Raw genomic sequence first — 24,749 nt, forward strand, 5'->3', positions numbered from 1 at the left:
TGTGACTCTTGATGATAATCATCATTAAAAAACATAATCACGTGATGCAACGATCTAGACAAATTACAGAGACAAACAGTATAATTACTTGAAAATGAAGCAACAATTGGGAGGAGCTCTGGATGATTTCTGCGGTGATGCGAGTGGAGAGTACAACCCTTCTCTTTACATCCATGGAACAATCACAGAGCCTGTAAACTGGAGGAAGAGACAGCTGCTGTCCTCTGGAGAAAATGGATCACGGCAGAGCAGGTAGGAAGCAAGTTAGGTTGAATTATCAAAAATCCGTAAATCTCAGAAGACAGGCAGTAGGTTTACTTTACTTTAGTTAATCCAAAATCCACCAGTTAACATATTCCAACTCAGAGAGCGATCGAAACACACAGACAGGAAACGGGAAAAAAACATATAAAGCTCGAACAAAATGCGGGAAGGACACGTAATCACACGAGCAGTGAAGTTTACAGTTAATTGTCTGTTTAACAAAGAAACCAGCGCCAGCGCTCCCTCGTATAAAAGAGTATCTCTCTCTCATCGCAACACAATAAAAACAGATCTTGTACTTTTGGTTGCTGTGATGAGATATATATGAATTATTATAACAATAGAAGAACTTATTATTTAACACTCATATTTATTCAGTTATTTTTCAAAGAAATTTAAGTAAAGATCCTGTCCTCAACACAAAATATCCTCACAAGTACAAACAAAGAGAGGAAAAGCTGAAATGTGGAAAATGTGAATACTTGAGTTGAAACCATTTATTCTGTTAACTAAGTCTTAATGATCAAAACATCAAAGTGAGTTTAATTCTCATTATGTGGTCAATGTGTGAAACTGTGGTCAGTTTGTTAGAGTCAGTGGTCATGTCTATAATGTGAATTCCTTGATATTAAATGTTCATCTGCGATTTTCTGTAGTGGTCCCAATAATATTTGTTGTTAAGTATACTGAAGTATTATCACATATCTCATCATTTCGGATGCAAATTCAGGAGGCTTATCTCTGCCCGGTTACTGCAGTTACAGTCAAATTAAGTGCACCTGCAGAGCAGCAGCAGCCCCACACTAACCTGATATAACAGCTACATGAGTCTTATTTTTTTACCCACAAGACTCTTGTTTTAATGCTGTTGTTCATCATTTGTGATGTGAAAATGTCACACTGGACAGTAGAGGAGGAGACAATAGCGATGCTGGTGTATGTTGTTTAAACAGGAGTTTAACTGACTTCATTTCACAGACAACACAGACCCTTTATCTTTTTAGATAAAGGGTAGTGTGTGTGTGTGTGTGTGTGTGTGTGTGTGTGTGTGTGTGTGTGTGTGTGTGTTTTAGATCTTACAGAAAGTTGGTGTTTTTGCTTCATTATAGTTTAATCCTGTTATAGAGTAACCAACAAAGTAGTCTAAACTAAAGTGTATTCATGATCTATCACTCAATAATTTCATTAAAATTCACATTGAAAGGAGTCATTCTGCATCATGACTAGTGTCGACACACATGACACTTTGAAACTTATTATCATGTAGTAACATCTGAGTGTAGGACTCAGTTGAATCTTTCACAGCAGGAAAGCTGGTTTCTGTAAATATGTGGGTATTTTAGACCAGGTTTTACATTTTTTCTATATTTCCTTTGTTCCTGGGCCACATTTGGACATTCAACCCTGCTTAATTTTAAATTTAATATTGATCTAATATTAACTTCAAATACAAATGACACATAAATGCATATTTTAATTAAATGTATTGTGTTGTAAGACATATTAGTATTTTATATATGTTTTCATAAAAAGTACACCTGTCCCTTGTTGTCATTGTCATTTCCAATAGACTGTTCAAAATTTCAATCCAGGGAGTTTTTTTTAGGGTTTTTATGGTGACAACAGCAACAGTCATGTGACAAGAGAGTACAGAGTAAGCTCTGTGAAGGGAACTGAAATAAGAACAAATCAAAGTAATTTTTGTTAAATCAAATCTTAATCAGGTACTAGTGGCTGTGATTTCCAAACAGCTCTATTCCTTTGAATGTACAAATAATAATAAAAATAACATTTTATATAGTGTATCGTATAAAATGACAAAAATTGCATATTATTTGATAGTTTAATCATAGCCACTATCAGGAAGTGTTTCTACACAGGATGGAGAAATAAAACACATCAATACATTTCTACAAATATGATTTTCTAAAAGTTTCCAGACCAAAATGGACCATAGTTGAAGAACGACATAATTGACTGCAGATCAGTTGAGTACAAAAGTCTTATTGAATTGAAAAGTTTGAAATTCCCAAAACTGAACAGTTGAATGTTTGTTAAATTCAGTTTCGTGCTGTGAAGGGGAACTCTGTTCACTTCTGCCTATCGCCTGCCTGCTTACAATAAACAACTTCTTATCAGATATTTCTTTGCTGATTGTGAAAGAGCCCGTATGTACTGTTTAAATGCTGGTTTAGATCAGATTAGATTCAACTTCATCATCATTGCTCAACGTCCTGAGAAAAAGAAACGCAGTTTTCGATCTAGTCAGAACACGCTACTATATTATGTAAAAGCAAGTGAAACTAAGTGTATATGAATGGTTGTATATATACACAAGGACAAATACATAATAAAGATTATGGGTTAGGATGGATATGTACAATAGAATATATATTGATATATACAGATTAGTGATGGTGCACTTCATATGATTCACAGTCTGTGGTTGGAGTTCAGCAGCTGTTGTTGAGTCTGCTGCTGCTGTTGTTTAGTCGCTGTAGTACCTGTGGTTGAGGTGAGAGGAGTCTTTGGTGAAGCACAGATGCCAGTTTGAGTTCACTGACTTTTATCCAAATTTAGTTGATTAATCTGGAAGCAAATCTGATGGTAATTGAGGATAATTAGGAGTCACAGTTGTTTCTCTTAGTTTTGTGCAAGTTTGTATAGATTTGTTAATATCACTTAATGTGTAGCTGCTGTGACAAACTTTCACTGTTGAAATTAGATTATTTTGCATTATTTGGTCTTGTGACAGCAATATATGACTGCAATTGAGGAACTGAAGAATTTTAATGTTAAATGTATTCAGAGATAAACTCCAGATTTCTGTCATTTACAATAGAAATGACTAATGTTTGTGTGGTTTTAGTCCACATTGTTTCTGACATGAGAATTGAGGTCTGATGCTGTAGATTTTCCTTCTCACACCTGTGATGACTGAACTTTGACCTCATGTGTTCATGACTCCTCTCCTCTGTCTCCTCTCACAGGGAGAAGATGATCTGCAAGATCCTTCTGCTCATCAGCCTGACCTCCTGTGTCTGTGGTTAGTTTACAACTTTAATATCCATAAATATAAATAATAAAATACATTTTCAGCCTTACTGACAGATTTTATGACTGTCATCTTTAAATCTGTGAGTGATTACATTGGCAGAACTTATTAGAAGTGGAAAAATGCCTTATTGCAACCGTTAAAGTGTTCTATATTCATTTATTGCTCTTTTTTTAATTGTATCATGCATCACCTTTTCTATACTGCAGCATCTTTGAACTCTTTAGTTTTCCAGCCTCAGTTCTCAGTTTGTCTGGTCCTCACTTTCCCTCTCTGTCTCCTCAACAGGAACATTTGTAGTGAAAGTGACACAGACCTCCTATCAGGCAGAGGAGAACGACAACATCACACTGGAATGGATGTTTACAACCAAACCTGACAGTTCCTCCACCTCACTTAACATTATCTGTCAACTGTTTACTGATGTTAAACACTTGATCCTGTATCATGTACATGAGGGTGTTGAGTCTCCAGAGTCTCAGGATGGACAGTTTGCAGGACGAGTTCAGTGTGACAAAGACGCCCTCAGAGAAGGACGAATCAGACTTCATGTGTCCAGACTCAGGACTGATGACTCGGGTCTTTACCTGTGTGAAATGAAAACAGATTATGGTGAAAGCTCTGGCAGATGTCGACTCAATGTCACTGGTAAGATGATTCAGTAGAACTCAGAATGTCTTGCTGAGTGCAGCCACAGTACTGTATTATTTGCTAAGAAATACAACATAAAATGAATATATTAAGAATGCTATTCTTAATATATGTTATCAGATTGTATGTGGACACAAACATCATAAGGTTCAAACCCAAACAGTCCAGATTTTAATTTTGGACATGAACAAGTGTGAAGTGTGACAAATAGGAGATTTAAACGATGGGATAACAGAATTTGTGGAATACAAGTACAATTATTATTTTCTGTCCTTTACAGCAGCTGTTGATCAGCCCAAACCTCAGAAACCTACTGTGAGACCACAGCCAGAGAGTCGGGGAAGGATCGGCCTCTACGTTGGACTGACAGCAGCTGTACTTGCTGTCTGTTCTGGACTCTACTCTGCCTTCAGACTTCATTTTAGTCAAGAAACATAGCGGTAAAGAAGTTGTGTTTCTCAGAGAACAGACTTCTGTCTGTCACTGCCTCTGCTGACACTGTCCCAGCTTTTGAGTCCATATGTGTTAAAGTGTAATTCCACTGACGGCAACTAGATGCTCCAACTGACTCCCATTCAAACGAGTCATTATGGTCTTAATCTCTAAATTCAGGCCCTCTAATAAGTGTGCTGGTGGTCATGTTAGAAATTATTTGCTCCATTAATAAGACTTGAAGACTTATAGTATCTTTGATGTCTGCTATTTCACAAAGTTTAATGTTACTAGTTTAATGTTACGCCTTAAACTCATTGTTTCAGCGTAGATGTCGGAGGGCAGAGTGACCGTGGAAATCCACTAAGCTCGATGTTCACCGTCTTCACTTCAAAGATCTTTTAACGGAGTTAAACAACTTGATTAAAGATGCGAGGGCTTCTTATTTTTCCAACCTTATCTCCACCTGTAAGCGCAACCCAAAAGTCCTTTTTGATACTATTAACAACATTGTCACTCCGGCACCTCCGGATATGCCTGTCTGGTCAAATAAGGACTGCAGCAATTTTCTTTCCTTCTTTATTGATAAAATTAGAGATGTCAGAGCTAGCATTATCCCCTCATCTCTTCCCCTCTCTACTCATGCTTTTCGGCCATCCATTTTGGACAGCTTCTCTCCTATTTCCATGCAAGAACTCACAGATCTGGTGAGTAGTATGAGATCCATTTTACCCACTTCCATGCTCAAAAATGCACTTGACTGTATTGGGCCATGCCTGGTTTCTATTATAAACAGCTCCCTGCAATCTGGTTGTGTCCCTTCAAACATGTAGTTGTTGAGCCCCTCCTGAAAAAAATGAACCTTGATCCATACAGTCCCCATAATTACAGGCCTATATCCAAGCTGCCTTTTATTTCTAAAATTTTAGAGAATGTTGTTGCCAAATAGCTCACTGCTGTCTTGACTGCACAAAACATTTTTGATAAGTTCCAATCAGGTTTCCGTCAGAAGCATTCCACTGAAATTGCTCTTCTCAGAGTTTCCAATGACATATTAATGTCGTCAGAGTGCTCCATTTTAGTGCTGCTGGATCTTAGCACAGCTTTTGACACTGTGGATCACAGAATAATGACTGAAAGGCTCAGGCAATGTGTGGGTGTCTCAGGGAGCGCCCTGGACTGGTTCTCCTCTTACCTTGCAGAGTTTTTCTGTCTCTTGGTCCTGACACGTCCGACACTGCCTCTCTTTCCTGTAGTGTGCCACAAGGTTCCATTGTGGGTCCTATTCTCTTTGCTTTATATATGCTCCCCCTAGGTCAGGTTATCAGCAAATTTAGTGATTTTTCCTATCATTGTTATGCTGACCATATTCAACTCTATGTATCCTTGAAGCCTGATAACCCCGGAAAACTGTCTGTGTTGCACAACTGTCTGACTGCTACTAAGGACTGGATGTCAAACAACTTCCTACAGCTTAATACTGACAAGACAGAGGTTCTCATTATTGCTTCTGGCAGTATAGCTCCCAAGGTAGCTAAGAGTATTGGGTCCTTTTCATCAGCTGTTAGGTCAAACTTAAGAAATCTTGGTGTCATATTTGACCAGGCTATGCATTTTCATCAGCATATTAAATCATTGACCCGTACATGTTTTTTCTGTCTACAAAATATTGCTAAACTCAAGTCCATCACATCACAACCAGAACTAGAAATGATCATCCATGCGTTCATATCATCCTGTTTGGACTATTGTAATTTCATTTTCACTTGTCTCAGCAAAGCATCTGTGAACCGGATACAAATGGTCCAAAATGCAGCTGCAAGGCTGTTAACCAGGTCCAGCATGATGACTCACATCTATCCTATTTTAAGTTCTTTGCATTGGCTGCCCATTTGTTTTAGGATTCATTTGAAAGTTCTTGCTATTACATATAGAGCCCTGCATGGACAGGCTCCTGATTACATCACGGAACTTATCCATCCCTACGTCACCAGTAGGTCACTTAGGTCATCCAACCAGGACCTACTGGCTGTCCCTCGCTCGCGGCTGAAAACTAAAGTTGATCGTGCCTTTGCATTTGTGGCTCCAACACTATGAAACTCTCTTCTTGTACATATATGGTCAGCAGGCTCTATAGAAGTTTTTACAAAACTATTGAAGACCCATCTTTTTAAATTGGCTTTTGTGTCTTCTTGAGTTGTCTGATTGGTGTGTGTGATGTGTAATGATCATTTGTTCATGTGTTTCTACTTGTGGTACCTTGCTGCCTGTGTTTTTTATTTTATTTTATTTATTTATTTATTTATTTTTACTTGTGGTATATGTTATTACTCTATGTATGTTTTTATTGTTTTATTTTGAACTCTTATTCCTGTGAAGCACTTTGTGAATGTCATTTCTGTGAAAGGTGCTATACTAAATAAACTGAAATTGATTATGATACCTGCCCATTAGCACAATTTTAGCTCACCTCACTACATCCATCTTTATATTATCTTTATATACATGGTTTGATGTCAAACAGGAGCATGAATTATGACGTTTAAGCTTTATAATCATCTTACATTCTGTGTCAAGACATCTAAACAGTGACCATCTAACAGGTGTGTCGTCCTCATATCTGTGTGATGTGTCTCGTTCTGTCCATTTAAACCTACATCCACCAATTGTCTGACTGAGGACCTCACCTGCCTGAAGGCCAAAGATTACAGTCTACAGACACACCTGTCCTGACATCATCATATGGTGCTAATGGGGCACTCCAAGGTATTATCAGACCTGTCAGACATTACATTTCTCACCTCTTCATTCTGTAAGATCTGTAGACCGTCATAGTTGTGTCAGTTATCACTGTATCAAGCACCATCACTGGAAACATGAAGACTTTACTGAGTTGGTTCAACTGTTATCATTCATCAGCAGGGGTGTTGCAGCCGTGGGTGTTATGGGTGTTGTGACACCCGCTCTTTCACAGAAACATAATTCCATCCCCCCACTTTTTTCTGTGGTAGTCACTGATGAAACGAAACTGAGTTTCCCATACATGAAAAACCTATTGGTCAAGAAGATTAATTGAACAGCCCTCCAGCCAATCACAGCCATTTGACCAACTCACCAGGTCAGGGAAGAGTAAACAGTGGAAGTAGGCCTATAGTAAAGTTACGTTTGTGCATTCAGCAACGGTGCTTCTGTTACTCACTGCTGGCTGTGATAACAGATTAGAGAATAACAGATCAGAGGCATGAAACAGCTTTAACTAGTTAATAATGTAGAATTTTCTTTTGTAACTTTGTCTTATTATGTGATGTGTCAGCTCAGCTAACATCACTGAACATAAATTAAGCCAGGTGGCAAATTGGGTTTTTAAAGTCACTTCTATTGTTGTTTCTAAATAGTCATAGACAAAGGTGAGCATTCATATTTAAGATGTGTAACATCTGTCTGCCTTATGGTAAAATCTTAACGACCAAATTAATGTATATTAGCATGCTAATCATTAATCGTGAGTTAAGCTAATTGCTAGTTAGCTACCATGTCCAGAATGTAAACTCACATAGTTCTTGCTGTTTTAAGCTAAATGTCAAAGCCATTCAAACTTTTGAATGGTTACAAAAAATAGAACTAAAATGTTATTTTCTTCAAAGACTCCAAAAACTGGAACTTTTGAGAAAGCTTTATGTGATTCGTTCATATTGTATTTCTTTTCATTTCATTTCATTTTCTTTTCTTTTCATTTCAAGTCTTGTTGAACTAATTTGATCACATTTAGGCCACAACAGTTCACATAGCTAAGATGCCATTATGGTGAAACTATATGTGACCCTAGTTGCTGTCTTGTTAGTGGCTATTGTTGATCCAAATAGATAAATAAAATAAATCACAATCCTTAGATTTACTCATTTTTATTGTAGCCTCTAATAATAATATGCAGGGCTGATTTCCATTTGAATACAGAAGACTCAAAATACATTTACCATCACAGCTCACAATAACAGCTTGAAAATGACCAGAAAATTCCAATAAGGTGAATGAGAAGGCAGGTTGATGGTCGTAGCTCACTGCATCACAGTGAGTTCTGTGAAAACACCATCAGCATAAGCAGTAGGCAGAGGAGGTCAACAGAGAGCTTGTAGTGAAGTGTGACACAGGCTGTATGTGATGTGTGAAGTTTGGGTAGATTTTCCTGCTCACACCTGTGATGATTGAACTTTGACCTCATGTGTTGATGACTCCTCTCCTCTGTCTCCTCTCACAGGGAGAAGATGATCTGCAGGATCCTTCTGCTCATCAGCCTGACCTCCTGTGTCTGTGGTTAGTTTACATCCTCAGTTCATCATCCAAAAAGAGAAAAGGCAAAAGATTTGATGACTTTTGTCGTAAAATATATCAGTGAAAACCAGCTCTAGAAGATAACTAATTACATTTACCCAAGTATTGTCAATAAAATGTTTAGGTACTTGAGTATTTCCATCTTGTGCTACTTTATACTTCAACTCCACTACATATCAGAGGGAAATATTGTACTTTTATGGACTGCTTTTATTTGACAGCTTTAGTCCTTATAGTTACTTTTCATAATAACATTTTACACAAAACACATATGATCTGATTATAAATCCAACACATTATTAAAGATGAGATGGTTGTGTCTCCTTGTCATATTTCACATGGTTTCATTTTACATGATGAAGTTCACATGTTGAAGTTCTCAGTTTGTCTGGTCCTCACTTTCCCTCTCTGTCTCCTCAACAGGAACATTTGTAGTGAAAGTGACACAGACCTCCTATCAGGCAGAGGAGAACGACAACATCACACTGGAATGGATGTTTACAACCAAACCTGACAGTTCCTCCACTTCACTTTACATCTTCTGTGAACTGTTTATTGATGTTAAAGACTTGATCCTGTATCATGTACATGAGGGTGTTGAGTCTCCAGAGTCTCAGGATGGACAGTTTGCAGGACGAGTTCAGTGTGACAAAGACGCCCTCAGAGAAGGACGAATCAGACTTCATGTGTCCAGACTCAGGACTGATGACTCGGGTCTTTACCTGTGTGAAGTGCTCACAGATTATGGTGAAAGCTCTGGCAGATGTCGACTCAATGTCACTGGTAAGATGATTCAGTAGAACTCAGAAAGCCTTTTTAATTCATGTTATCAGTGATGTACAGACTGTTCGTGGACGCAAACATCACCAGGTTCAAGCCCAAATGGTCCAGATTTTCATAAGTAGGAGAGTTAAACATTGGAATAACAGAATTTTGTGAAATACAAGAACAATTATTATTCTTTCATGTCCTTTACATCAGCTGTTGATCAGCCCAAAACTCTGAAACCTACTGTGAGATCAAAACCAGAGAGTTGGAGAAGGATCGGCCTCTACGTTGGACTGACAGCAGCAGCTGTACTCGCTGTCTGTGCTGGACTCTACTTTGCCTTCAGACTCTGTTCTAAACGTCATGACAGAGAAAATGTAGTGGTATATGAGGCAGAAAACATTGATACAGCAGTATAGAAGTTGTGTTTCTCAGAGATCAGACTTCTGTCTGTCACTGCATCTTTTTACCTTCTGGGTCCATGAAGCTGCTTTTTCCTGCATATCCAACCAGACCTCTGACCTTTTCACCTGAGAGAACCCAGCAGGATGAGAGCGTGAGAGAAGAGAACAACATCTGATTTGACCCATCAGGACTAACAAGGTCTGTCTGGAGGATCATCTTTATCTAAGAGGGTTATTAGAGTTTTGTTTATTTATGTTTATGTTTAATATTAAGAAGATCTTCATCAGCTTCTGCTGACGTGGCTGCTAGTCTTCCTGGAGTCTGTTACTGCACACAGTTTAAAACCAGACTGAAAGTGATACACAACCAAATAGAGATACATATAATTACAGTCATACAAGCTGTAGTGGAAAATTGCTTGATCATTCAATAAACACACAAAGAGGGCATTGTCAGGTCATGAAATAATGTAATCAATTAATACAATCAGAAGTATAATGCATCATAGTTCTGGAGACCAAAATACCGCCTAGCTATCCTTTCTTTGTCTGACAAGATGGCACTCAGCCAGTCCTTTAAATACTATTGCACAGGTCATTACAGGTCATTACACAACCCTCAGATAGAAACAAAAGACAAAAGTTCAACTAACCTAAGAACAGTCTTTCTTCACGACCATATATGACAGCACACAAGCGAACGCACCAAGTAGCATCACAAAATAACATTGCTATCATATTAAATTAAGAACAAACAACACCATCCTCTAAAGGCTTATCAGACTGACACATAGAAATCTGCATAACTATGATTTGTCACCACTGGCTCAGACAAATGTACAACAGAATAAACTGTTTTAACTATAAACACTCAACTGTCTCATTTTACACAACAAAGAACTAAGTTTATAACAGACACAGCACAAAGGAATTTGGAACACAAACTAACACTAAACTGAATTTAAGAACAGTATTTGTAACATGTATGATATATACAAGAAATACATCACATGATAACCTACTATTCAGTTTTCTCTCACAAGGTTTACGTATATTTTATTGCTTTCAGACCTGAGTCATACAACCAAGTCACAAAGTCTTTGTCACAAAGATTTTGTCCTTCCAACTTCTTTTTTAAGTGCCAGAAATATGTTGTACATGTTCCTATCACTGTGGTTTTTAGTAATTAATAATTCATGTCAGTATTGCTGTCATCATATGTTACTAATGGCATGTTCCAATGTCTTATCAAACCTGTCAGAAATAATATTTCTGACCTCTTCAGGTTGTTTAAATTCTAGTTGAATGAACCTTTTGTCATTTACTGTTTGTATTGCAAATATTCAATTTATAAATAAATCCCTGTTTCTATGAGAGAAGTTGAATCTTCTGTCTTTTATTATCAGAGTCCTGATTTGTCAAGACTGAAAAAATATTTTAGCTTGTCTGTAAAATATTTATTAAAAAGTATTTATCAATAATATTGCTGCTGTAGCATCTACGTACCTGCTCCTCATATCACCTGGTTATTAACCCTGATCTCAGCAGTTTTATATTTTTGTATTTACAATGTGATCTGGTGCTTTACTACAACCACAGAGACAAGTGGAGACAGTAACTTGATTGGCTGAGCTTCTCATAAGATGTTCTGACTAAATGGAAACAGCAAAATATGTGAATATATGTATATGTGAATATGACACCTGTCAATCAAGCAACACATCCCAAATGTGAAAGTTTTTAGCTTTTTAAACTTGAACTTGTTGAACAAATTGGTAAAAAAAAAAAAAAAAAAACTAACAAATACTTACTGTTAACTCCACTTGTTTGTAGTTTATAGTGGCATAAGAAAGTTCGTTAAACCTTCACTGATTATTGCATACGCACTGACTCATATGCAAACCTGATTTACCTGTATTTAACAGCTATTCAGTCAAATTCAATGCCAGAGTTGTTGTTGTAGTTTGATTAAAAGTCCAGAAGGTGGCGGTAAGCGCCTGCAGAATGAACTGTTGTCAGCAGCAGCACAACTAGCTGATGCACAAGAGAAAAAAGTGAGGGAGGGGGAGTGAGAGGGGCAGAAAAACAAATGAACGGAGTCCAGCATGTGTGTGAGCGAGTTTCACTTAGTTGAACTTGTGTTTTACTTATCATCCTCCTTAATGGGCTTATACGTAAGATATTGGTGTAACTATTTATTTGGCACTTAGCACAATTCATAGTGAGTAGTGGTTACAATAAGAAAGAAATGTATATTCACAGGTATCAACAAACATCAATATGACTCTGAATGAAGTTGTTTGTTTTCATAAATCTTCATTAACATTAACTTTAGACCATAAATACCATCAATATAACCATCGATGTGTTTAGTATCTCTGGTAACTGTGGAAAGTTGACTAGAATTTATAAAGTTGAAGGACAGAAAGAAATGACACAATTCCTTAAACGGGAATAATAGTTGCTGGATTCAGGAGGTAGAGCGGGTCGTCCACTAATCAGAAGGTCAGTGGTTCGAGCCCCGACTCCTCCTGTCCACATGTCGAAGGTCCTGTTTACATCTGGCATTAACCTCCGTCTCGGGTGATCCGATTACAAGCGGACAGCTCTAAGTACAGGTGTGAACGCACCCAAGACGCATTGAGGACGCATTGAGATCTGATCACTTAGACCACATTCGAAGGTGGTCTAGGCCGTATGTTGCCACATTCATAACAGTGTAAACGCAATGTGTCCTGGGCCACACTGATGGACCGCCTACTCAATTGACGTCCTCTGTTTTCCGGCAGACTAGACACGGAACGCTCCGTCCAAAGCTGTTCAACTTGTTCGATAAAAGGATAAAGAAAGGCATCATTTTGTTTTTCCATTTTTCATGTGAATTAAAAAAATGTAATCCAATCCCCGTTTTTTTCCTGTTTTCCCCGTTCCTCTAACCCGTTTTCCTCATCAAATCGACAATCGAAATAGAAATTAAACCATTCATTTTCCGCTAAAAAAAATTCAGAAGCTAAACGTTGCTGGATATTTTCCTCTGTCCTGTCAAGTTGATAACTACAGTTTTTAGTTTTGCTACACTGCTCAACATAATGGTTGCACCAGCACCCTGCGTGGTAGTTTGCTGCCATTTGGTGTGTGTGTGTGAATGGGTGAGTGAGCAGCAGAAACACAGTACAAAGAGCTTTGGATAATACAACTGTCTCCTCTCTGCAGGGAGAAGATGATCTGGATCCTGCTGCTCCTCGTTCTGGCCTCCTCTGTCTGTGGTTAGTTTGATGTTTAAGGCTCAGTACAGAATCGTCTTTACTGCTCAGATATAAAGAGTAGAAACTTTTCCACTTGTGCAACCAGTTATTATAAACCTTGATTGTTTCAGGCTGAAATTTGATAAAGATCGATGTCTTAGTGCCCAATAACTGCACAGGGTGTCTCATTTGTACCTCTCTACTCTCTCCTCTGCAGGGATGTTTGTGGTGAAAATGACTCCGACCTTCTATCAGACAGAGGAGAACGATAATGTCACAATAAAATGGGACAGTCATACCAAAACTGACATGTCTCACACCAACCTGGTTTGTTTCTTCCAGTTAAAGCCTGTTAGGATTTAGTATGAGATGATAAACGGTGCTGAGGTCCCAGAGTCTCAGGATGAGCAGTTTACAGGACGGCTGCAGTGTGATGAAGACGCTCTGAGAGACGAAGGACGAATCAAACTTCATCTGTCCAGAGTCACGACTGATGACTCGGGGAATTACTGGTGTGATCTGGCTGCTAATTATGACAAGATCCTGAAAAGATGGTGCTGGAGGCCTCTGGTGAGTCAGCAGAACTCTAACTAGTAAATATGTTGCATTAGGAAGAGTCTGAGAGTAACCTGCTGATTTACATCCACACAACATTTTGTCTTGAATGTGACTCAGACGCCTCATGGAGGGACCAGCAATGTCACATATCATGCTTTTAATTGATTTTCTGTCATTTTTACAGTGCTATAATGTTGGATATCTATGTTAAACATGGTCAAAGTTCCAAAACTTGCACATATGTAAAAATGTTGCCTTCAAGACAAAAGTCAGAGCTTTAACCTGCTCTGGACGCTCTGATTGCAACGTTACCTCTACTTCCCCACCAAACTGACATCAGGTTGTTCACACATATGAGCTAAAACTGCCTGAACTGAGGAGTCAGTATAAGATAAATAAGGAGGTTTTTGATCTATAAGTCATGCAAATATAATATATTCCAGTGGAGCCCCAGAATAAAAACATAGACCTGGAAATGTGCAAATGTTCCCTTTAACTAACATCTATTTATTTAGAGGGAAAAAAATGAGTTTCACATTTTGCTTTCTCTGTTTTTCTCTGAAGAAGAAGAAGAAACTTTTGTATAACATTAATGAAGCACAAAATTATTGTTATAAGAATGCAGTAGTGATGTGCATTTGTACCTGTTTTATTGTGTCTATTTCATATTTAATACATAAGCTAAATATATTGTATATGAGTGTGTTTAGCTTCCAGACAGGCAGCCTGTGTTTCAGTTGTCATTTTAAAAGCATTTCCTGCATTATGTCTCAACAGTAACTAAACTGAAACATCAAGTCACATGATGTGACCTCCAGCTCGGGGCCTCGGCCTTAGAAATAAACCCCCTAGATCCACCTGAGCACAAGTCAGTGTGTGAAAGCATGAACCACTTCCTGCTCTAAACCACATTTCATCGTGTTCTGAAATCAAATGAAAGCAGCAGCAGCCTGGAGGAGAAGACAAACACATTCATTTAAAGTTCAAACTTGTTTTAATGACGTTGATGTGATGTAAAAAATGAGTTAATTGCAATAATTTGTTGAAATCTTTGAACAGCTTTTTCAATTGTCCATAGAAATGTTTTTATTCTTCTGCAAGGCACTTTTAACTCTATGAAGCACTTTCTAACTTCAACATAAAATGTGACTGTTATTTTCTACAATGTTAAAGTAAAGCTTGACATGTTTATACTGTGTCAAATGACTGTGACTGTAGGAACATGGAGGGATTGTATTTTCTATTTTTTGTACTTTTGATATCTTCAGCTGTGTGTTTGCAGCAGTTTTGAGGATCTGATTTCTCTTTATTTTCAACATATGATCTCTGAATGTTTAATTATGTCATGAATCACTCATTAAATGTGTTCAGTCCACTGTCGACTCTACATGTTTCTTTACTTTAACCACAATAAACTACCAGGTAACCAGACAGCGAGCAATTTACTCAAATACTGTACTTAAGTATAATTTAACCTTTTTGGCTTTTGAGGTCTTACAAAAAGCAGTGTGTAGTCGGGGTCACATTTCACATGTCTATGAGTTGTTAACAGCTCCACCAAATAGTGATTTTTCCCTCTAAACCTAAATATCTATCTAGGTTCTTTCATGTTCTTTTCATGTCAGTCATTAGCTTGTTTTCTGTTATTTGCAATGCTTTCAATATTTTAATGACTTATTACTAATTTTATTTTTATTATTATTAAAGCATTAAAAACTGATATAAGTGAAATACATAAATACACGTCTTGTCTAGATCTGACCATATTCTCGTCATTGATGCAGCTTGTAAAGCACTTTGTAACTGTTTGAATATTAATAAAGTTTCTCATGATTATTTTGTTGTTGCTGAATGTAGTTTTTGAGAACTTTGATGATAGACTCTGTAATCTTTGGCCTTCAGGCAGGTGAGGTCCTCAGTCAGACAGTTGGTGGATGTAGGTTTAAATAGACAGAACGAGACACATCACACAGATATGAGGAAGACACACCTGTTAGATGGTTTTAGACTGTTTAGATGTCTTGACACAGAATGTAAGATGATTATTAAACTTAAACGTCATAATTTATGCTCCGTGAACGCGCCGTGTACACGGTGTGGGTGTGCGCACAGTTCCTGAGTGTAGACAGTGTTTACATGCACAGTGTACTCAGGAAGTATTCTAAGTATTCTAAGTATTCTGAGAAGAATTATTCTAAGTATTCTAAGTATTCTGAGCATCAGGAAGGATTCTGACGAATCAGAATCCTTCCTGATGGGAAGGATTTTGATTCGTCACATTCTAAGTAGTCTGAGCATCAGGAAGGATTCTGATTCGTCAGAATCCTTCCTGATGCTCAGAATACTTCCTGAGTACACTGTGCGTGTAAACACTGTCTACACTCACTCAGGACTGCCCAATCGCGGTCAGACGAAAACCCGTCCGGATAAAGACTCAGATTGACAAGTTGCACACAACCTCACTGAAACCCACTGAAACATCTCCATGAAAAGATTTAATGTTACTTTCGTGATGGAATTACTTTACTGTCCCTTTTTCGCTTTTTGGGTCGATTTCGCTCCGTCTTCTTCTTCTGCTGACAGTTTCAATGTTAAAGGTAAGAGGAGGGGGAGTGGAGGGTTTCTGGAGCTTCATGTCAACCTTCTCACAACAGTTACTGACTTCATGTTTTACTACAGTATTCATCAAAATATCTGAATATTATTCAGCTAAAAGATTAAGATAAGATGATCATAAAACTTAAACGTCATAATTTATCCTCCTGTTTGACATCAAACCATGTATATAAAGATGATATAAAGATGGACGTAGTGAGGTGAGTTAAAATTGTGCTACCAGGGCAGGTATCATAATCAAGTAACGTTAAACTTAGTGAAGTATTGTGACAATAGTCTGACTCAGTGTGAGTCCCGGAGCCGAGGAGAGCAGCAGGTGAGCCAACTGTCAATCACAGCTGTCAATCAACGTCCACACAGCAGACATCAAAGATACTATAAGTCTTCAAATCTTATTAACATGGCAACACCGTCCTGAGTACACTCAGTCAGTGCACTGGCTGAGTGGGGTACTCAGTGTACACTGAGTCACGCAGTGTATACTTCTTGACAAACTTTTACTGTTGAAAAGAGATTTTTGGCGCCATCTTGTGTTTAAAAATGAATGACTGCATTGAGAAATGAAGATTTTTAAATGTTAAATCCATTCAGATATAAACTGATTTACAATAGAAATGACTAATGTTTGTGTTGTTTTAGTCCACATTGTTTCTGACATGAGAATCGAGGTTTGATGCTGTAGATTTTCCTTCTTACACCTGTGATGACTGAACTTTGACCTCATGTGTTGATGACTCCTCTCCTCTGCCTCCTCCAACAGGGAAAAGATGATCTGCAGGATCCTTCTGCTCATCAGCCTGACCTCCTGTGTCTGTGGTTAGTTTACATCCTCAGTTCATCATCCAAAAAGAGAAAAGTCAAAAGACTTGATGACTTTTGTTGTAAACTATATCTGTGAAAACAGAACTATTAAAGCGAGTAGAAACTCTTCATTACAGTTGGGAAGATGCTCTATATTCAGTTATTACTTAGATTGTATTTATTATTGGTCATGACCTTTCATGACCTTTTTACTGGTGTATTTTAAGCACTTTCCCTCTCTGTCTCCTCAACAGGAACATTTGTAGTGAAAGTGACACAGACCTCCTATCAGGCAGAGGAGAACGACAACATCACACTGGAATGGATGTTTAAAACCAAACCTGACAGTTCCTCCACCTCACTTTACATCTTCTGTCAACTGTTTACTGCTGTTAAATCCTTGATCCTGTATCATGTATATGAGGGTGTTGAGTCTCCAGAGCCTCAGGATGGACAGTTTGCAGGACGAGTTCAGTGTGACAAAGACGCCCTCAGAGAAGGACGAATCAGACTTCATGTATCCAGACTCAGGACTGATGACTCGGGTCTGTACCTGTGTGAAGTGAAAACAGATTATGGTGGGAGCTCTGGCAGATGTCGCCTCATTGTCACTGGTAAGATGATTCAGTAGAACTCAGAAAGCCTTTTTAATTCATGTTATCAGTGATGTACAGACTGTATGTGGACACAAACATCATCAGGTTGAAGCCCAAATGGCCCAGATTTTCATAAGTAGCTGAGTTAAACATTGGAATAACAGAATTTGTGGAATACAAGAACAGTTATTATTATTTTTCTGTCCTTTACAGCAGCTGTTGATCAGCCCAAACCTCAGAAACCTACTGTGAGACCACAACCAGAGAGTCGGGGAAGTCAGGGTACTCACAGCAGCTGTATTCTCTGTCTATGCTGGACTCTATTTTGCCTTCAGACTTTGTTTTATTAAATCTCCTGATAAGACAGAAAACATTGATACAGCAGTATAGAAGTTGTGTTGCTCAGAGATCAGACTTCTGTCTGTCACTGCATCTTTTTACCTTCTGGGTCCATGAAGCTGCTTTTTCCTGCACATCCAACCAGACCTCTGACCTTTTCACCTGAGAGAACCCAGCAGGATGAGAGTGTGAGAGAGGAGAACAACATTTGATTAGACCCATCAGGACTAACAAGGTCTGTCTGGAGGATCATCTTTATCTAAGAGGGTCATTAGAGCTTTATTTATTATTTAATATGAAGAAGATCTCCATCAGCTTCTGCATCATTAAATAGCCATAAGTCATTAAAATATCGGAAGCATTGCAAATAACAAAATAGTAATAAATGTAGTCAGTTTTTACAATGATAATACAATGAAACATTAACCAAACTATGTAAAAACATTATTCTCTTCTGGGATAAACACCACAAATAAGCCACTTTGCAAGTTGATTCCATTTTACACAAAATTTAACCACAAACTTGTACTCCAACACTTCTATGTGTTTTATCCAAGTTACTACTAATCACACAGACTTTACTGTTCATTATTACTCTCAACTTGGGTCAGACCATCCATCATGTGTTACAGGTGTCAGAGTTCAGAGAGGAGATTAAATTAAAAATGATCTACTGAATTATGACTCAACAAATAACAAAACCAAGACAACAGACATGAAGCTGTTCTTGTCTTAAGAACTAAGACTTTGTGTCAGATTTTAGCTGTGAGGAGAGAGTTTAGAGGAGCATTAAGCAGTTTACTTGTAAGTCTTTGTTCCAGCACTCATAGACACAAACAGTCTGTGGTCGAGACCTAATGAGTGAAACTTGACTTTAACAAGCAACGACTTTCTAAACACTCATTAAACTGCATCACTTCAGAGCAAAACCCACTTTAAGAAAATGTTTTCTGTGATACTAAACCTGTGTAAATTTAAACCAGCAGCAGCCTGGAGGTTAAAACCAACACATTCAACTGTTAACGTTCAAATTTTGAATCATTTACTGCTGTTTTCATTGGAATGCTTCAATGATGTAATGAATCAGTCCTCTGGGCTTGTTTGGTCGACATGTAGAAGACCTGAGTTTCTTATGAGGAGCAGAATAAAATCAACGAGTCTAAAGGTGTAAATGAGCACTGTTAGGGCTGTATGTGTTGCCTGTGTTTTTTGTGTCTCCTGTCTATTGCTCCGCTCAGGTCATCCACACTGAATCAGTCCACAATGAGGTGCACCTGGTCCAGGGAGGAAAAGGGTTAAATGCTCCATGTTCCTGCTGCAGAGAGGCTTCTTGTTTGCGGACTGCTGGTTCTGCCTCTCAGTCTGGGATTTTATGTTATTTAGTTTATCTGTTGTATTTTGATTGTTTACAGCATTTATTTAGTCTCCTGGTTGTTTTGTATGTTTTTGTTAATAAATCCAATGGTTTGGGTGTTTTAAAAGGTGTTTTACTTTGTTTAGAGTTTCATTTTGGGTAAATGGTGGATTGATGTTCGCCCCATAGGGCTGAACAAGGGTGGGGTGTAACAAGCACAAAGCTGTAACCTGCAGCCAGGTGAGGATCTCTAAACAAGATGAGCTGACTTCCAGTGAAGAGCTGTCTCTGCTGATCTTTATCCTTAATACCAGTGTCAACAACTCAAAGCTTTTCTCTCAAACATACATGTGAAAGACTGATAATCAATAACAGACAGTAAATAAGAGCTCGCTGTAACAGACAGGATTAAAAACAGCAACAGTAAATCTCAGTTTCAACTGCACATTACAATAAAACAACAAAGCTCTATGTTGAGAAGTTCAACAAACATGATAGATAATGTATACTATAGACAGGTTATAACTATTATGGAGTGCAGCCAGTGTTTTACAGCAGGGAGAAGCTGTGACATCAGCAGAGCCTGAAAGATTCACATCAGACCAGAAAGCAAAGAGCAACTGCAGCCATTCAAAGTGAAAGTAAAACTGCTTTATTATCCTTTATTATAATAATAAGAGTTTATTCTTTAACCCTCATATGTATTTAGTTATTTTTCAAATGTAAGTAAAGACTCTGTTCTCCTCAAACTCACCAAATAAAGAAATTCAACACATCAAAATATCCTCACAAGTACAAACAATAAGCTGAAATGTGGAATATATGAATATTTGAGCTGAATTTATTCATAAAAGTTCTCATCAACCAAATAACATTTAATCTGTTAACTAAGTCTTTATGATCAAAACACTGACATCTAAATGAAGAGTTTCTATTAAACGTAATGTTGTTGGTCAAACATCTGATCCAACAAGTTGATTTCTATGAGTTAAACTGACTGTGTTAAGTAGATGCAACAGACAGAAACCAGCAAGGCCTACTTTGGTCTCTGCACAAAACCACAATACTTATCTGTAACCTTATTGCTACCCAACTACTTCTCTGATTGGTCCTAAAGAGGAGGAAATGTCACACAGTTTCCTCTGTGACACATTTATTTTGACAGTTTATTTCTGTGAATCTTTCCTCTCAGCGTTTGCTTCATCTGCAGGTCGTCAACTCAGTGATCTGAACTACTGTCCTCTGAATCTGTTATTGATTAAGGATGAAGACATAAAAGGTAATGTGTATGTTTTATATCTTACGGAAAGTTGGTGTTTTTGCTTCATTATAGTTTAATCCTGTTATAGAGTAACCAACAAAGTGGCCTAAACTAAACTGTGTATTCATGATCTCCTACTCGATCTGCTCACTCTGAGTCGTTATTTTTGTTATAATAGTGGCCTCTAACTCTAAAACAGACATTAGCAGGTTAAATATGAGATTTTTTTAAAAATGTGACAAAATGTCATTTCCATCACTTTGTTTATTGTGATGTAAAAGACATTTTGTAATGAAAATGAAAATGTGTCTTATAAATGCTTTTCAGTTAGTTTATGTCACTGAAAATATTGTATATTAAATTAAACAATTAAACAAAACACTTAATCAGCTAATTCATATTGTATGGTACTGAAGTCATCTTCATTACAACTCATATTTTTAAGTCAAATTCACAAAAAACATAATCACAGTTATATTTTGTAGTTTTGAAGATTGTGCTGTTATGGTTACAATTAATTTATAGAACTGGAAAACTCATCATTGTGCCATGTAAGAAATTAATTAAAATACTTTAGTGAAACAGTTGAAAGTAGTTTTTATCTTAACAATGTAAGAATATTATCTTTAAAATCCTGAAAATAAATACATTTATACATTTTGGCACATCTGTGTGTGAAATTTCGTTAAATATTTTGAAAACATGAGGTATGTTAATAATTTTGTTTAAAAAACACCTTTTTGTGATTTGATGGAAATGATGATTTCCTCTGAATGTTTGAATAAAATGACAAAAATTATATAATATTTGAATAATTTCATCAGGAAGTGTTTCTACACAGGATGGAGAAATAAAACACATCAATACATTTCTATAAATATGTGTTAGATTTTATAAAAGTTTCCAGACCAAAATGGACCATAGTTGAAAAACGAGTCCAACCAAAACTAAAACTAAAGTAAAGCATCCTATGGAACCACTGAACATTTGACTGTTTGTTAAATTTACGCTTTACCCTTCACGCTGTGAAGAAGAACTTCAGCTCTGCCTGCCGCTTACAAAACAAAGAGGAAGTGGTTTATGTCTTTGATGTGTGAAAGACCTGTTGATTTCAACTTTATCATCATCACACAACATACTGAGACAACGAAATGCAGTTGCATCTCACCAAAAACCATTACAAACATCATGTACAGAATATAAAAATATTTAGTGCAAGTGGATCTAAATAACAAATGTATATGAATGGTTGTATTATACGCAAGGATATACATAACAGATAAATAATAAATATTATGGGTTAGGATCAATATGTACAATAAAATATATATTGATATATATAGATTAGTGATGGTGCACTTCATATGATTCACAGTCTGTGGTTGGAGTTCAGCAGCTGTTCTTGAGTCTGCTGGTGTTGTTTGAGTCTTTAATGAAGCACATTTGAGTTTTACCTAAACTAAACACTGGTGTGATTATGTCTTTTATGTTAGTTGAAAGCAGTGGTTTTCCTTGATAACTATCCTATGAAGTCAGTATTTTCTGGTTCTTAATCTGGAAACAAATCTGATGATAATTGAGGATAATTAGGTGTCACAATTCTCTTAGTTTTGGATCAAACTTTGTATCAGGTGTAATGTGCATATTTGTATAGATATATTAGTTTCACTTAATGTGTAGCTGCTATGACAAACTTTCACTGTTGAAAAGAAATTTTTAGCGCCATCTTGTGACAGAAATTCATGACTGCAACAGAAGCTTTTTAATGTTAAATTTATTTAGATATAAACTCCAGATTTCTGTAATTTACAATAGAAATGACTGATGTTTGTGTGGTTTAGTCCACATTGTTTCTGACATGAGAATCGAGGTTTGATGCTGTAGATTTTCCTTCTCACACCTGTGATGACTGAACTTTGACCTCATGTGTTCATGACCCCTCTCCTCTGTCTCCTCTCACAGGGAGAAGATGATCTGCAGGATCCTTCTGCTCATCAGCCTGACCTCCTGTGTCTGTGGTTAGTTTACATCCTCAGTTCATCATCCAAAAAGAGAAAAGTCAAAAGAGAATTTTTAGAATATATTAGTGAAAACATTGACAGAACTATTAAAGCGAGTAGAAACTCTTCATCACAGTTGGGAAGATGCTCTATATTCAGTTATTACTTAGATTGTATTTATTATTGGTATCAATCATGACCTTTTTACTGGTGTATTTTAAACACTTTCCGTCTCTGTCTCCTCAACAGGAACATTTGTAGTGAAAGTGACACAGACCTCCTATCAGGCAGAGGAGAACGACACCATCACACTGGAATGGATGTTTACAACCAAACCTGACAGTTCCTCCACCTCAATTAACATTATCTGTCAACTGTTTAATGGTGTTAAACCCTTGATCCTGTATCATGTACATAAGGGTGTTGAGGTCTCAAAGTCTCAGGATGGACAGTTTGCAGGACGAGTTCAGTGTGACAAAGACGCCCTCAGAGAAGGACGAATCAGACTTCATGTGTCCAGACTCAGGACTGATGACTCGGGTCTTTACCTGTGTGAAATGAAAACAGATTATGGTGAAAGCTCTGACATATGTCGACTCAATGTCACTGGTAAGTTGATTAAATTCATGTTATCAGTGATGTACAAACTGTAATGATAAACTTTATGAATTTGGTTAGACTTACCAGCCACTGTTTTATTTGGTTAGATTTATAAATACATGTGGACACAAACATCATCAGGTTCAGACCCAAACAGTCCAGATTTTAATTTTGGACTTTAACAAGTGTAAAGTGTCAAAATTAGGAGAGTTGAATGTTGGGATAACAGAATTTTGTGGAATACAAGTACATTTTTTTTCTGTCCTTTACAGCAGCTGTTGATCAGCCCAAACCTCAGAGTCGGGGAAGTCTGATTACTCACAGCAGCTCTATTCTCTGTCTGTGCTGGACTCTATTTTGCCTTCAGACTCCGTTCTAAATGTCATAACAGAGAAAAAGTAGTGGTAAATGAGGCAGAAAACAGTGATGCAGCAGTATAGACGTTGTGTTTCTCAGAGATCAGACTTCTGTCTGTCACTGCATCTTTTTACCTTCTGGGTCCATGAAGCTGCTTTTTCCTGCACATCCAACCAGACCTCTGACCTTTTCACCTGAGAGAACCCAGCAGGATGAGAGTGTGAGAGAGGAGAACAACATCTGATTAGATTCATCAGGACTAACAAGGTCTGTCTGGAGGATCCACCTTTTCTTTCAGAGTGGATGTAAATAATAAGTGTAAATAATGCTTCAGTATAAATGATACTTCTTTTTTCCCGGATGTGCCATGTTTGGGGCAGAAAACGTAACATAAAAATGACAGTTTTGGAAAAATTACTTCACAAGACAAGACATCTAAACAATCACCTTCTGAGCAGTGTGGCTGCCTCCATTTCTTGTGATGTGACTCGTCCTGTTGCTTCGTTAAAAGCTACATTCAGCAGCTTTATCTGAGCGAGGACCTCGCCTGTCTGATAGTCAAAGATTCAGCTGTTTGTGGCTTATTGAGAGCTTTGAGAGACCACTGAGCTTCATGCTGCCAGCTGACCTGCATGATGAAGTTCTGCCTGATCTGAGGAAGACTGTTTCCAGACAACACAGCCGTCTGACAGTCGTCCCTCATGAGGACTGTCCCTGCAGCTTATTGTGATGATGAGGAGTTCCAAGCTCTTGTCAGAAATAATATTCCTCATCTATTTAGTGTGTAAGGTTTCCAAAATCTAATTTAACAATGAATTGTCTTTCCTCATGTACAGTTTATGATGTTTATATATTGTAAATAAATCTCTATTTATGAGAGAAGTTGTTGTGACTCTTCTGTATCTTTTAAACCAGCAATGACAGCACAATTGTGCATCCTGATCTTTAATCCAACCCAGTGAACGAGTTGTGATGTACAAACTTCAAACAAGTTACAAGTATGCAAGTAGTTTTAGCCAAGTTACTACTAATCACATATAATTTACTACTTGTTACTACTCTAAGTATGCCGTACTGTTATGTATTTATACATGTTCTTCACTGGATTATGACTCCATA

The 24,749-nt window shown here is 37.4% G+C and overlaps 2 protein-coding genes and 2 long non-coding RNA genes across 7 annotated transcripts in view; 1 reads left to right on the forward strand and 3 right to left on the reverse strand.

Moving 5' to 3' along the window:
• On the forward strand, nt 1-19,872 carry LOC121889442 (butyrophilin-like protein 8). 3 transcript variants are annotated; one of them, XM_042401403.1, is made up of 4 exons: nt 1-252; nt 3,255-3,310; nt 3,608-3,967; nt 17,933-19,872. In XM_042401403.1, exons 1-4 carry the CDS (start codon nt 95-97, stop codon nt 18,067-18,069), a joined length of 711 nt encoding a protein of 236 aa, XP_042257337.1. In that variant the 5' UTR covers nt 1-94; the 3' UTR covers nt 18,070-19,872. The 3 variants fall into 3 exon arrangements, with proteins under 3 accessions (XP_042257337.1, XP_042257335.1, XP_042257336.1); XM_042401401.1 differs by lacking the exon at nt 17,933-19,872 and adding an exon at nt 4,251-4,423 and having other exon boundaries at nt 80-252; XM_042401402.1 differs by lacking the exon at nt 17,933-19,872 and adding an exon at nt 4,254-4,423 and having other exon boundaries at nt 80-252.
• Nucleotides 1-24,749, reverse strand: part of LOC121889444 — a 51,647-nt gene that overhangs the window by 21,674 nt on the left and 5,224 nt on the right. The window lies entirely within an intron of this gene.
• On the reverse strand, nt 9,543-14,123 carry LOC121889457. The gene is made up of 3 exons (XR_006093539.1): nt 13,473-14,123; nt 9,970-10,029; nt 9,543-9,853 (listed from the first exon to the last, which is right to left on the reverse strand). It is a non-coding gene; the product is annotated as an uncharacterized LOC121889457 (long non-coding RNA).
• Nucleotides 17,229-24,460, reverse strand: LOC121889449. 2 transcript variants are annotated; one of them, XR_006093523.1, is made up of 4 exons: nt 24,259-24,460; nt 23,765-23,870; nt 22,874-23,215; nt 17,229-17,328 (listed from the first exon to the last, which is right to left on the reverse strand). It is a non-coding gene; the product is annotated as an uncharacterized LOC121889449 (long non-coding RNA). The 2 variants fall into 2 exon arrangements; XR_006093522.1 differs by having other exon boundaries at nt 22,874-23,221.

This window comes from Thunnus maccoyii, chromosome 22 (assembly GCF_910596095.1).
Source record: "Thunnus maccoyii chromosome 22, fThuMac1.1, whole genome shotgun sequence".
Lineage (NCBI taxonomy): Eukaryota > Metazoa > Chordata > Actinopteri > Scombriformes > Scombridae > Thunnus > Thunnus maccoyii.